Source organism: Aspergillus viridinutans, assembly GCF_018404265.1.
Source record: "Aspergillus viridinutans IFM 47045 DNA, scaffold_1, whole genome shotgun sequence".
In the NCBI taxonomy this organism is placed as follows: Eukaryota; Fungi; Ascomycota; class Eurotiomycetes; order Eurotiales; family Aspergillaceae; genus Aspergillus; species Aspergillus viridinutans.
Genome location: NW_025091217.1, coordinates 994,079 through 1,006,492, shown reverse-complemented (window position 1 = coordinate 1,006,492; position 12,414 = coordinate 994,079). Strand labels below are relative to the sequence as shown.

The 12,414-nt window shown below is 50.9% G+C and overlaps 5 protein-coding genes across 5 annotated transcripts; 4 read left to right on the top strand and 1 right to left on the bottom strand.

Annotated features, from left to right (window-relative positions):
• Positions 1-183: 183 nt before the first annotated feature.
• Positions 184-1,512, top strand: Aspvir_000261 (DUF92 domain-containing protein; the record flags this gene model as incomplete). Its single annotated transcript, XM_043265398.1, has 4 exons — positions 184-369; positions 442-659; positions 742-1,108; positions 1,168-1,512. 4 exons carry the CDS (start codon positions 184-186, stop codon positions 1,510-1,512), a joined length of 1,116 nt encoding a protein of 371 aa, XP_043121333.1.
• Positions 1,513-3,285: 1,773 nt separating this feature from the next.
• Aspvir_000260 (DUF323 domain protein) lies at positions 3,286-6,185 on the top strand (the record flags this gene model as incomplete). The annotated part of the gene is made up of 7 exons (XM_043265397.1): positions 3,286-3,581; positions 3,653-4,332; positions 4,409-4,624; positions 4,683-5,574; positions 5,629-5,930; positions 5,985-6,066; positions 6,119-6,185. 7 exons carry the CDS (start codon positions 3,286-3,288, stop codon positions 6,183-6,185), a joined length of 2,535 nt encoding a protein of 844 aa, XP_043121332.1.
• A 519-nt stretch (positions 6,186-6,704) lies between these two features.
• Aspvir_000259 (aldehyde dehydrogenase family protein) lies at positions 6,705-8,255 on the top strand (the record flags this gene model as incomplete). The annotated part of the gene is made up of 3 exons (XM_043265396.1): positions 6,705-7,121; positions 7,194-8,078; positions 8,142-8,255. 3 exons carry the CDS (start codon positions 6,705-6,707, stop codon positions 8,253-8,255), a joined length of 1,416 nt encoding a protein of 471 aa, XP_043121331.1.
• A 2,069-nt stretch (positions 8,256-10,324) lies between these two features.
• Aspvir_000258 (uncharacterized protein) lies at positions 10,325-10,716 on the top strand (the record flags this gene model as incomplete). The annotated part of the gene is made up of 3 exons (XM_043265395.1): positions 10,325-10,399; positions 10,455-10,510; positions 10,587-10,716. 3 exons carry the CDS (start codon positions 10,325-10,327, stop codon positions 10,714-10,716), a joined length of 261 nt encoding a protein of 86 aa, XP_043121330.1.
• A 115-nt stretch (positions 10,717-10,831) lies between these two features.
• On the bottom strand, positions 10,832-12,072 carry Aspvir_000257 (uncharacterized protein; the record flags this gene model as incomplete). Its single annotated transcript, XM_043265394.1, has 3 exons — positions 10,832-11,738; positions 11,797-11,842; positions 11,898-12,072. 3 exons carry the CDS (start codon positions 12,070-12,072, stop codon positions 10,832-10,834), a joined length of 1,128 nt encoding a protein of 375 aa, XP_043121329.1.
• Between the last annotated feature and the right edge of the window lie 342 nt (positions 12,073-12,414).

The following is a 12,414-nucleotide window of genomic DNA, read 5'->3' as shown; positions in this document are numbered from 1 at the left end:
GCTGGTCGGGATGACGCCAGTTGACAGCTGAGCTCCACTACTCCAGATGGGGTAACCCGGTTCGCGACAGCTTATCGCTCAGCTGAACAGCTTACGCACCACCTCCATTCCAACCATGCTCTCCACGCTCGCATTATCATACTTGATTTAATAGAGCACACTGCAGGGCGAACCCATCATAAAATGAAACCTATCATCGCCGTCCCCGCCGTCCTGGCGCTCGTCCACCGCGCCTGGTCCCGCAAGACCCTCACACCCCTGGGCATCATCGTCGCAGCCCTGACCGCGATCGCGCACGTCGTGCATCCATGGTCCGCGCCCTTTGCGCTGCTCGCGGTATTCTATCTGGGTGGATCGAAGGTCACGAAGGTATGTCATCTCGTCATGCCCCGTTTGTCTTCCGCAGTCGACTGATTTGATTCCGCGCGTTGCGGGCAATAGGTCAAACACGAGGTCAAGACTCGCCTTACGCTCTCCGCGACGGGCGCCGAGGGCGGCGAGGCCCAGCGCACTCATATCCAGGTGTTGGCGAACTCGGTCGTCGCGACGGTGCTGGTCCTGCTGCATGCGTGGGTTCTAGTCCGCGGCGCGGAGGAGGAGGAGGGGTGCTTCTCGCTTGGTCGTCGGGCGGGTGATGTCTTGGTTGTGGGGATTGTGGCGTATGTTTTTCGCTATGTGGCTTGGATAGATTGCCAAGATCTGGTGATGGGTGATGGGTACTGATGTATGACTTGCGGTTAGGAACTACGCTGCTGTCGCTGCGGATACATTTTCCTCTGAGCTGGGGATTCTCTCCAAGTCGAAGCCGCGGCTGATTACGTCGCCTACGCTCCGGGTTGTGCCGCCCGGTACGAACGGTGGGGTTACGGCTACGGGGTTGTTGGCTGGTGTGCTGGGGGCGTTTACGATTGCGGTGACGTCGGCCATTCTCATACCGTTTTGCTCGGGGGAGGCGTCTGGAGTGGTGAGTCGGGTCCAGTGGGTCCTGGCAGTGACGGTTTGGGGCGCGTTGGGAAGCGTGCTGGACAGTATCCTGGGTGGGCTGTTACAGGCGAGCGTGGTTGACAAGCGCAGCGGGAGGATTGTCGAGGGCACTGGTGGCGGGAAGGTATGTTTCAATTCGGTGTTTTCATGTTCGTTCCGCAGGATGTCTAATGCGGGATGCAGGTCCTCGTCCACCCTTCCTCCGCCCGGCCTGGCGGCACGGCGCCGGTGTCTAGCTTCTCTCACAGCACTGACGGGAGCGTACATCTCCGCAACACGGAGGATGTCGCGAATGCTGCCGCGTTGAAGGGTACTCGGGCTACGGGGACTTCGAGGGGCAAGTCGCCGGGGCGGGCCACGGAGCCGCATCATGAGAGCCGCCGAGTCGAGAGCGGATGGGATGTGCTGGATAATAATGCTGTGAATGTTTTGATGGCTTTCATGATGAGTGTGGGCGGTATGCTTGTTGCATGCTGGGCCTGGGATTTCTCCATCAGTGACGTTGGACGATCGATTGGCGTCTGTTGAGTCATTTGCCGGATATATTTCGTTGCACGTTACCGGGCAGGGTCCTACAGGCATAGGTATGTTATGAACAAGATTGATGACGGTATGAGACCTAGAGACAATCCAGTTTAGGTAGAGATATTAGAAACAGGAGCAAAGGAGACCTGGAGCATCATACTCCTAAATTGATGGCAGGAATTACTTGTAATCTCCTCAAGAGACCAACACATGGGAAAAGACGTTATCGACTCGCCTGAATGCAAGAATCATACCACTATTTTATGGGCGACTTAGTTTGCCTTTTGTTTGGAATTGGCACAGCCACTTTGAGAATACGTACTCTAAAACAGTTCTAAGCAATGAAGTACTATAAATTACAAGTAAATCACAAGGCAGATACCTAAGGAAAAGTAAGGTACCAGAGAAATTATGAAGCTCTACGACATACTCTGTAAACAGGACCTTGAGGGTCAGTCACGTGACATACATTGTGCCTGAGGCAGCTCAGCATACGTCTGTGGCTCTCAGCTTCGTTCCTGGCGGCTGTAAATTCCCTCACGTCATGGTGTTGCCCGACACCATTGCAAGGAGGTGTTTGATTACCAATAACCTACCTCCATCTTGGATCTCGCTCAGAAACTTAGACGAAGCTGTAAGTTGTAGCCATGTAGATGACCAGCGCTGTGGATCCACGGAATACGGAGACTCCTGTGGAACTAGCAAACTTAACAAACAGATGGATATGGAGAAAGTGAGACAGACAAACAGTGCAAAACAGATGCAAACTCACCAACGTCATCCATCTTGTCTCTTGTCTCCACTGGGACTGTAGCCATGGCAGCTTGCGCGCTTATGGTTGGATTGTTGAACGAAGCGATTCCCAATTCTACGGCAGGATGATTACTACTGATGGTAAACATTTCCGTTTGCATGAGTCACTTGCAATGGTGCCCACGGTTGAGTCGGGTTTTCACGGAGGACGACGGAGAAACAAGTCGATGTTGAGAAGCGTAGAGGAGTCGCAATTGCAAAAGGCGTCAAAATTATGGATAATGGATACAGGATACAAGCGGGCTAACTCGAAAACTATTTGTGACTTGCATTAAGGCTTTCATGGGTGGTATACGCTCAGGTACAGGTACTACTGCAGAGTGGGATGGCCGTCGACGTCACACCACTCACCGGGTCCGGAATTCGTACCTCGCAGATTTCCCCATTCCCATCTGATAATCCAATTCGCGATCTTCGCCTCTGGCGGCTCCTTGGTATTATTCCTCCCTTGCTGAGCGAGAGAGAGAGAGAGAGAGGATAGTGCGGGGTGTTTGCATCCGAATAGCTCAGTCTCTCGTTGGTTAGCTCGAAGTGTATTATTCAGGGACAGCCTATCGTGTTCCATGCAATCAACATGATGATGATGATGATGCTGGATCTGGCGATGCTTACCTACATCCGGGCAGGAGCTCGAGGTCTGGCCCAGAGAGCTGCACTTTCTACCTCGCCCCAACTAATCATCATGCTGAATCATGTTCTACTATTTGTATTACTGCTCCTGGAGAATGTTCCGTCCAGTTCCCTCAATTTATTTCTTTTTTTCACTTGATCCAGCAGCTCTTGTCATTTAAACTAGTCCATTCCCCTCCAGTACCCCTCACTCGATTATTCTGTCGAAAACAAGGGCCGAAATCTCCCTATATCAATCTGAATTAATTCTTCATTCTTTACTCCGAGAACATACTTCTCGCCTTTCCTTTTCCTCCTGTTGACCTGACCCTTGAAGTTTAAAGTATAGCCAGAATGTCCCCGTTGGCGTGCGCTTCGAAAAATGTCGAGATCGTTGATATACATCAAAATGACGTGGAATTCTCGCTCGTGAACGAGATTCGCAAGGGCCTCAATCCTCCCGAGGGTACTCCAAGGTCACTGCCCACCATGCTGCTCTATGACGCTCAAGGGCTTAAGCTCTTCGAAGAAATCACCTACGTGGATGAGTACTACCTGACCAACGCGGAAATCGAAGTGTTGCAGAACTATTCCAAGAAGATTGTGGAACGCGTCCCCGAGAACGCACAATTATTGGAGCTGGGTAGTGGGTATGATTTGTTCCGAAGAATGCTCCGAGCGTTCAAAGGTCAATGAAGCGTGTATCTAACCACCGGTGCAGGAACCTTCGTAAAATAAAAATCCTTCTTCAAGAGTTCGAGCGGACAGGAAAGCACGTCGACTACTATGCGTTGGATCTATCCCTGTCAGAGCTACAGCGCACCTTTGCCGAGGTATCACCTGACGAGTACTCTCATGTTGATCTCCACGGTCTTCACGGAACCTATGATGATGCCCTTGCCTGGTTGAGCAATCCCCAGAACCAACAGCGTCCCACTGTGGTTATGTCCATGGGATCCTCAATTGGGAATTTCAGTCGTGAAGGTGCAGCAGAGTTTCTTGGCCAATTTGCTCGGCTACTCAAGCCATCTGATCTGATGATCATCGGGCTGGATGCTTGCACGGACCCGGAAAAGGTCTATAAGGCATATAACGATTCAAAGGGCATTACCCAGCTGTTCTACGAGAATGGGTTATTACATGCGAATGCAATTCTTGGATACGAGGCATTCAAGCTTTCTGAATGGGAGGTGGTGACAGACTACGATGTTGCCGGGGGTCGACATCGAGCATTCTACTCACCGAAGCAGGATGTTACGATCGATGGCGTGCTTCTGCAAAAAGGCGAGAGATTGGTTTTTGAAGAGGCAACCAAGTATAGCCCCCAACAGCGGGAGCAACTCTGGCACGATGCGAACCTCGTCCTTTGTGCGGAGCTTGGAAATAGCTCTGAAGAGTACCGTAAGTTGTCGCCCGCAGCGCTGTGAGCAGAAGTTATGGGAGAAGCGTCAACTAATGAACTACCATCCACTGACAGATATCCATCTGCTGTCACCGCCAACCCTCAGCCTTCCCAACCAACCGTGCGAATATGCTGCCAATCCAGTTCCGAGTTTCAAAGAATTCCAGTCATTGTGGGCCGCGTGGGACACTGTTACAAAGGCCATGGTGCCCCGCGAAGAACTCCTCGAGAAACCTATCAAGCTTCGGAATGCATTGATCTTCTACTTTGGACACATTCCCACATTCACGGGTCGGTATTCCAAAAACCTCTAGTCAATGTCATAAGCATGATACTGATGCTCTGTTAGACATTCATTTGACACGAGCTCTTGGTGGCTCTCCGACCGAACCACGAAACTATCGGCAAATTTTCGAGCGTGGAATTGACCCCGACGTAGACAATCCCGAGCACTGCCACTCTCATAGTGAAATTCCAGATGAATGGCCTCCCCTGGCTGAGATTCTGGATTATCAGGACAGAGTCAGACGTAGGGTCGAGTCGGTCTTGCAGAGGGATGACATAACGCGGAACCGCTGCCTTGGGGAAGCACTCTGGATTGGCTTCGAACATGAAGCCATGCACCTGGAGACCTTCCTCTATATGCTTTTGCAGAGTGACAAGACCCTCCCACCGCCGCTTGCAGACAGACCAGATTTTGAAAAGTTGTTCCATCAGTCCAGAGCGAACGCGAAGCCAAATGAATGGTTTGCGATACCCGAACAGACATTATCCATCGGGCTTGACGATACTGATGAGCGCTCCTTGCCTGATTGGTCTTTTGGATGGGACAATGAGAAGCCTCAACGGACGATCACAGTTCGTGCTTTCGAAGCACAGGCCCGTGCTATAACAAACGGCGAATATGCTAAATATCTGCAAGCAACTCGTCAGCGCCGGCGGCCAGAATCGTGGGTCCTAACCCATTCGGATGAGAATTACCCAATCTCCAAGGGGGTCACTCTGGACAGCAGCCAAGCCACGAAGGATTTCATGGACAACTTCGCTGTCCGCACCGTATTTGGACCGGTTCCGCTCGAATTCGCGCAGGATTGGCCTGTTATGGCTTCCTATGACGAACTGTCCCAATACGCCGAATGGGTGGGCTGCAGAATTCCCTCTTATGAGGAGGTCAAGAGTATCTACAACTACTCCGCTCAGCTGAAGGAGACAAGACAACATGAGCCATCGGATCACGAAAGGTTCGTATAGCCCACTAAGTGTTTGAAAACTTGGCCTTGTCTGACAAGAAGTAGCAACGGTGTCAACGGCGTTAACGGTAATATGGTGAGGAACGGGCACTCGAAAGTTCACCAGGATAATCCTCCATCCCCAGAACGCCAGCCAGTCCAACCTCCTTCCCAAGGCACAATGCCAGTATTTGTTGACCTCCACGGTTGCAACGTTGGGTTTAAGCACTGGCATCCTACCCCGGTCATCCAGAACGGCGATCGACTTGCCGGTCAGGGTGAGTTTGGAGGAGTCTGGGAATGGACCAGTGCGCCATTAACGCCACATGATGGCTTCAAGGCCATGGATATTTATCCAGGTTATACAGGTGAGCTGTTGACCTGCTCGACGGATTAGTATGGAGTCGACTAACCGGCAGTAGCGGACTTCTTTGACGGAAAGCACAACATTGTCCTGGGTGGCTCGTGGGCCACGCATCCCAGAATTGCAGGACGGACAACATTGTAAGTTACCACCTGCCATGTCGACCGGAATATGCACTGACTGTATCAAAAGTGTCAACTGGTACCAACACAACTATCCTTACACTTGGGCGGGAGCACGTCTCGTGCGCAGCCAGTAGGGTAGACATCGTCTAGAATTTTGTATAGAGATGATCCATGAAAACTAATCTGATGCCATTCTTCGGTACCACTGAAGACATTACAAACTTACTAGAACCTCTAAGCAGGACCTGTTTACGAGTAGCGTAGTAGATGAAAATGCTATTGTAGCATAGTTGTATGCGATGTCGCGATAAGGTAATAGAGATAGTGGATACATCTATTCCTTCCTTCTAGGATGTAAACTCTATCTTCGGGTATCTTAGAACAGCCTGACCATTATCAACGCCACCCGGATATGTTTCGGCCCCCCGAGGACGTGGAATATAGATATCAGTCCCCTTTCGGCGCGGACTATCCAGAAATTGGTGGATCCCGCCACCAGTGGGGAGCATCCACCCGATAACGTGACAAGACACCCCCTCCAGCATTGATAACGCTCGCAGATACCCCTCGGTATATGAACTGTTTCCTTCCACCCCCGACTGCGCTCCCGCCGACCTGTACAAAACGAAACACCATAATCTAGACGAATCACCATGTCCGCAGAAACCATCACAACCATTTCCCCCTCCACGAACCGCCCGATCCTCACCCGCACCGGCATCTCCAACGATGAAATCAAGCGCATCCCCGAACTCGCGCAGGAGGCATTCCGCTCCTTCTCGCAATCCACAACCCTCGACCAACGACAGCAGATCGTCGATCGCGCACTGACCATCCTCGAGAAGAGGAAAGATGAGCTTGCGCAGCAGTTGACGGAGCAAATGGGGCGGCCGATTTCGTATACTGGTGTTGAGATCTCGACGGCTGTGAAGCGCAGTCAGTACTTGAATCGGATTGCGCCCTCGGTGCTGGGTGAGGAAGGGGTTGTTCCTGGGGAGGAGGAGAAGGGGTTCAAGAGGTGTATTAAGCGGAAGCCGGTGGGGGTTGTGCTGATTATATTTGCGTGGAACGTATGTTTGCGATTTTTCAATTTCAGTTTGAGACGAAAGGAGTGTGTTACTAACTGGTGATTTGTACTGCAGTATCCCTACCTAGTTCTGGTCAACAGCTTGATCCCGGCGATTCTGGCGGGCAATGCGGTTATCTTGAAGCCCTCGCCTCAGACGCCCACGGTCGTGGAGGAGGTTGCTGCTGCGTTCGCCGAGGCTGGTCTTCCGGAGAATGTTCTCCAGTATACCCACTGTGGATCGCCTGAGATGCTCGAGAAGCTTGTTCGGTCGCCCCAAGTCAACCACATTTGCTTCACTGGGTCTGTGGCTGGTGGGTTGGCGGTTCAGAAGGCTGCAGCGGATCGCATTGTCAGTGTTGGGCTCGAGCTCGGTGGCAAGGATCCGGCTTATGTGCGGGACGATGTGGATGTGGCGTGGGCGGCGGAGGAGATTGTTGATGGGGCAATCTTCAACAGTGGTCAGAGCTGCTGCGCGATTGAGCGGGTCTACGTCCACAAGAACATCTACGAGACGTTCATCGCCGAAGTGAAGAAGGTGTTGAGCAAGTATCGTGTTGGGGATCCGTCGGAGAAGACTACGCAGATTGGGCCCGTCATCTCGAAGCGCGCGAAGGAGACGATCTTGGCGCATATCGCCGAGGCGATCGAGAAGGGTGCTCGGGACGAGACACCTGCCAACGAGACGTTCGACAATCTTCCCGCCAATGGTAATTACGTCAAGCCGACATTGCTGACGGGCGTCAATCACAATATGCGTGTCATGACGGAGGAGACTTTTGGCCCTGTGCTCCCTGTGATGAAGGTTGAGAGCGACGAGGAGGCAGTCAAGCTTATGAACGACAGCGAGTTCGGACTCACTGCAAGCATCTGGACGAAGGATGTCCCCAAGGCTGAGGATCTCATTGAGCAAGTCGAGGCCGGAACTGTTTTCATCAACAGATCTGACTACCCTAGTCCGGTAAGTAGCGCACACTCTGCTGTTTCATATTTTCAACGAAGATGACGATTGACATGTCTGTAGGATCTTGCATGGACCGGTTGGAAGAACTCAGGTCGTGGCGTCACGCTGAGCAGGTTCGGGTTCGAGCAATTCGTCAAGCTCAAGAGCTATCATGTCAAGGATTATCCGAAATAGATAACTCATACATGACTTGTTATCCGTCATTGACGGTAATTAGCCGCCAAATATCAAGAAGTCGGGCCCTGTCGGCGAAATTGAGATAGACCCAGGTAATAATAATATCACCGGACGCTCTCAGTCAATGGTCAAGAATTTGAGGAATGGTTATTCAAGATCTCGACCCTCACGAGGCATGCCTGTCTCTTCATTCCTGTCACAGGGCGACTGTGAGGATTGCGCGCCAACAACAAAAGGGTCATGCTGATTCCGCACCAAATAGAGCTCTTGAATTCTACAGCTAAGCCAGTGAAGTGTATTTCAATCCCCACGATGTTTAGGATACGGGCGAAGGTGCAGGAATTTGAGGTAGCGATGGCCAGAAGCGTAGTAAAAGTGCCAGGCAGCCGCTGCATTCAGGACCATTATCAAGCCCCCGTCAATTGCCGCCATAACCGTCATGATAGGGCGAGAAAGCAGAGGGCATGCATATCTACTACAATCTCCCTTGACCTCGCAAGTTTTGGGCATGCCAAGGGATAATTCGACGCTTCGGTTTTGAGACCTTCCCTTCACAGTATCGAGGTAGGCGGATCCCTAGCTCATCGGCCAATCGAAAGAAAGAAATAAACCAAATTGCAGTCAATCAGACGTGGGTATTCATTGGGGCGACAAGTATGTCAATGCTGAGGAGGGGCCTGCATAGTTGCTGAAGCAAGGGATATGTACATTCGTAGGCACAATCCTCGTTCCCCCTTCTGGATCGCGCAGCGCCATACAGCATACGACCATACACGAGAGAAGGAGGAGGAGCCCAGTGGTGCTGTGCTGTCTTCGGCCCAATTTTGAACCCGGCCGATGCTCATACACGTCGCGTGTGGAGGCGGAAAACAGACTGACATAGGAATGTAGATCACCATAACGGCAATAATAGTTACGACCGACGGAACACCGTTTAATGCAGGTCCTTGAATGATCGACATGTTCATACTGCCACGAGCGTGCCTATGATGAGCGCAATACTACTGAGAAAGACCAGTCGACCTTTTCCCAAGTAAAAGGAAAGGTATGTTACCTTTGGACCTTATCGCTATGGGCTTATTTTTATCAGCCTAGAAGATGTGATGGCACATTCTGTGCACGTCAAAGGGTGCATATGCATACTGCCGCTCTCCGAGAAATCTAGGCCGTTGGACTGGAACACGTCGAATAAGCCACTGGGAGTTAGGAATAAAGGCCCAGCAAATCGGTAAACGTTTTAGACCAGTGAGTGACAACTGCGTGCTCAGGAATCTAGGCGCAGGGGGGCTTGCTGCACGTATCCAGTCCTTATTCCAGCCGCGGAAGTCTGTTGCTGTAGATGTGTTATCGACACGCTTCCAAGGAGCCGATGACAGCGGTGTAAGGATGCAAGGCCTGAAAATTTTGTTGCCCTGCATTTTCATCGAAATTTGACGAAGATCGAATGAGGAAGTGTTCGTCAAGAAGGGTCCAAGAACTCTTTGGCAGAAAATTCCATAGCTTCGTCGAGGCGATCCTATTGGGACGAGTCACCCAGGTAAAACCCGCAACTGCAGTACTGCTGCGAGGGGACAGCTGTCAAAGGAATGTGTGACAGCGCGCTTCATAAAGTTTTCCCTTGAGACTATCGCAATGCTCGTCGTTCCACAGAGACTACCGTTCAGCTTAGCCTACATTGCAGCAGGCGGAAACTGTTCATCCAGGCCGTACTGTAGGCTGCAGCTCCTTAGAGGACATTCACTATATATGAATGCACCCTGGCCATGTCAAATTCGACTTTCTGACTCCAATTCATAGCCTTGATGTCATAGATCATCGGCCAGTCCTTCATTTGTGAATTTTTGTATTGTTTCAAGCGTTTCAGTCGAAAGTCCATCGTTTGGTATAACGTCATTTGTTCAAAGCAATCTGCGAAAGTGCCCTCTTGCCGCTCTTTTCTTGTCGTCATTTCTGATCTTCTCGTTGCGAAAATATTTGCATATATCCTAGGTTGTAGCGGTCAACCGGATTTCAACACTCATTTTCCATTTCTTTCCCATCAACTGTATTACCAACTTGTCCCAACTATGGAGTGCTTCAGACAGATTCTCCGATTCGTGAAATCACCATTTCAGAAGAAGACACATAAGGTCTTGGAGATAGTAAGTCCAAAGCCCTCAGCATTCCTCGAGCGAAAATCTGACAAACTGTCCGCAGGGCCCACCAACGAACTTTCGCAAGGAAGAGCTGCCAAACTTCTTCCCGGACGATGAGTTAGTCCCATCGCTAAATCATAATATTGAAACTAGTTCTGACGATTTTTCTACCCAGCGCACTGACATTGCATAGTCATGGCTCGGCCCTAGAGAAGGACACAGTCAAGGGAGTTCAGCGTCAGCCGTCCACGCGGGACAAGATCAAGCAGCATGTCCGGAGGCTGAGCATTAAACTGGTGGGCCCGTCTTCTTGCCCTGAGTGATGCTTTCGCTTTGACAAGGATGGCGAATCCGACTTGGCGTCGTTGTGGGACCTTTTGAAGCATGTCGCCAATGGATATCTCCAGGAGATTGGAAGAATTGTCCGCTGTTTCATGCTCAAAACAAGAATGTCGGGACTTCATTGAGACGAGATTTTTTCGAATTTACAACGCTTTCGTTCGGATCTTTTGTATTATTAGCTGTGTGAGGTTTGAGCCGGCCATGTGCCGTGGCGCTCGGATTCGACGGCTCTGGAAGCTCGTCGAACTCATCAAAGAATACTTTTTTTCTCGATCTACTCAACGGTGGAGTTCTGTGAATAACGCGGACGGGTCTCTTCCCTTTGTCGTCATTGTCAGTGTTCTGAAGAGTCGAAGAACTGGTCCTTAAGACTGGTGAGCTGAGATCTGATCCAATAGAATGTTTCTTTGCTGTCGGTCTTGTGGAAGTCTTGGTGGTCTGCACATCCAAATCGTCATCTTCCGTAGCCGTTGCATCCGCCGCATGATCATCCCCTTCAACTTCAGCCTTCGGTGATGAATGGATATGCGTATCAGGATTCGTCTTCTGCCTTTTAGACCCAGACGCCTGGGCGAACCCAGCAGCCGCCCTAGTGGACGATTTAACACCCTGCATGCCCACTAGAGAGCGAGCCTTCCGTGGACTCGTCATCAGGTATCCTAGCGAGGTACCCGCAAGCCCATCGTCTTCGTCTGTGTCGTCTTCCTCCTTATCGGAGTCCAGCTGCGGCCGCTTGCCCCCGATTTTCTCCAAGCCCGCCTTTTGACGAGCCGAGAGGACAGCGGCCGCCTCCTTCCTCTTCATCTCTTCGCTTTTCGGCGTGGTGCCATCAGTAGGTCTGGCAAGGTCTTTAATTGCTGCTGCGTTCTGTACTTTTACCTCCTTCTTACATTTCACGTATTCCGCATAGTGGAGGTGCTGGGTGAACGTCTGCGCCATGGCGTAGAACTCATCTTCGACCATCATGTAAATATCATCTTTATCGAAACCTTCAATCAAGTATCTGTGGTTTGTATATCAGTAAAGCTCCGCCAGTCCCAGGGCTGATCTGTAGTGCGTACTCTTCTGAGGGACATCGCTGGATTGGAGATGTTGGAGGACTCGGTGCTGCGTAGAGCTTATTAGAAAGGAATCATACACTCCAGGATCTCCTTTTACTTACAAGACCGAAAAAAATCTCGCTTGTCTCCGCGAGACGTAGATTTGGATGCCTTCGGAGTCTCCTCAGCACCATGGTCCGAACCTTTCTCGTGCTTCACATCACGTCGACGCGGTGAACTCTTTGCGTCCTCAGATCTGGTACCGCTGTCTGTAAGCCATGGAAGAGTTCGAGGCATATTGAGATGTATTATTGAAAATTTCCACTGATGGCGAAATGCGACACCTATCGTTGAGTTGTCGGGTCTTCGATGTCAGGATCTATAATTTTGTCTCCGCAATCGATGAACGAGGGAGCGCGGGAGGCGTTCCGCCCCGCTCTCCGCAATGGTATTTAGTCTACCTAGCAAGTAGCAGGAAACTGCGGGCCAACTCAACTTTCATTCATCGCAGAATGAGAAAGGTAGATGAATCAGGGTATCTTGATTTGATATAACTATTGAGGTATTCGTGATGCGAAATCTAGTTATTGCCCCAACGCCGGTAGGATAACACCCCAAAAGATGAAGGAAACCATGTGC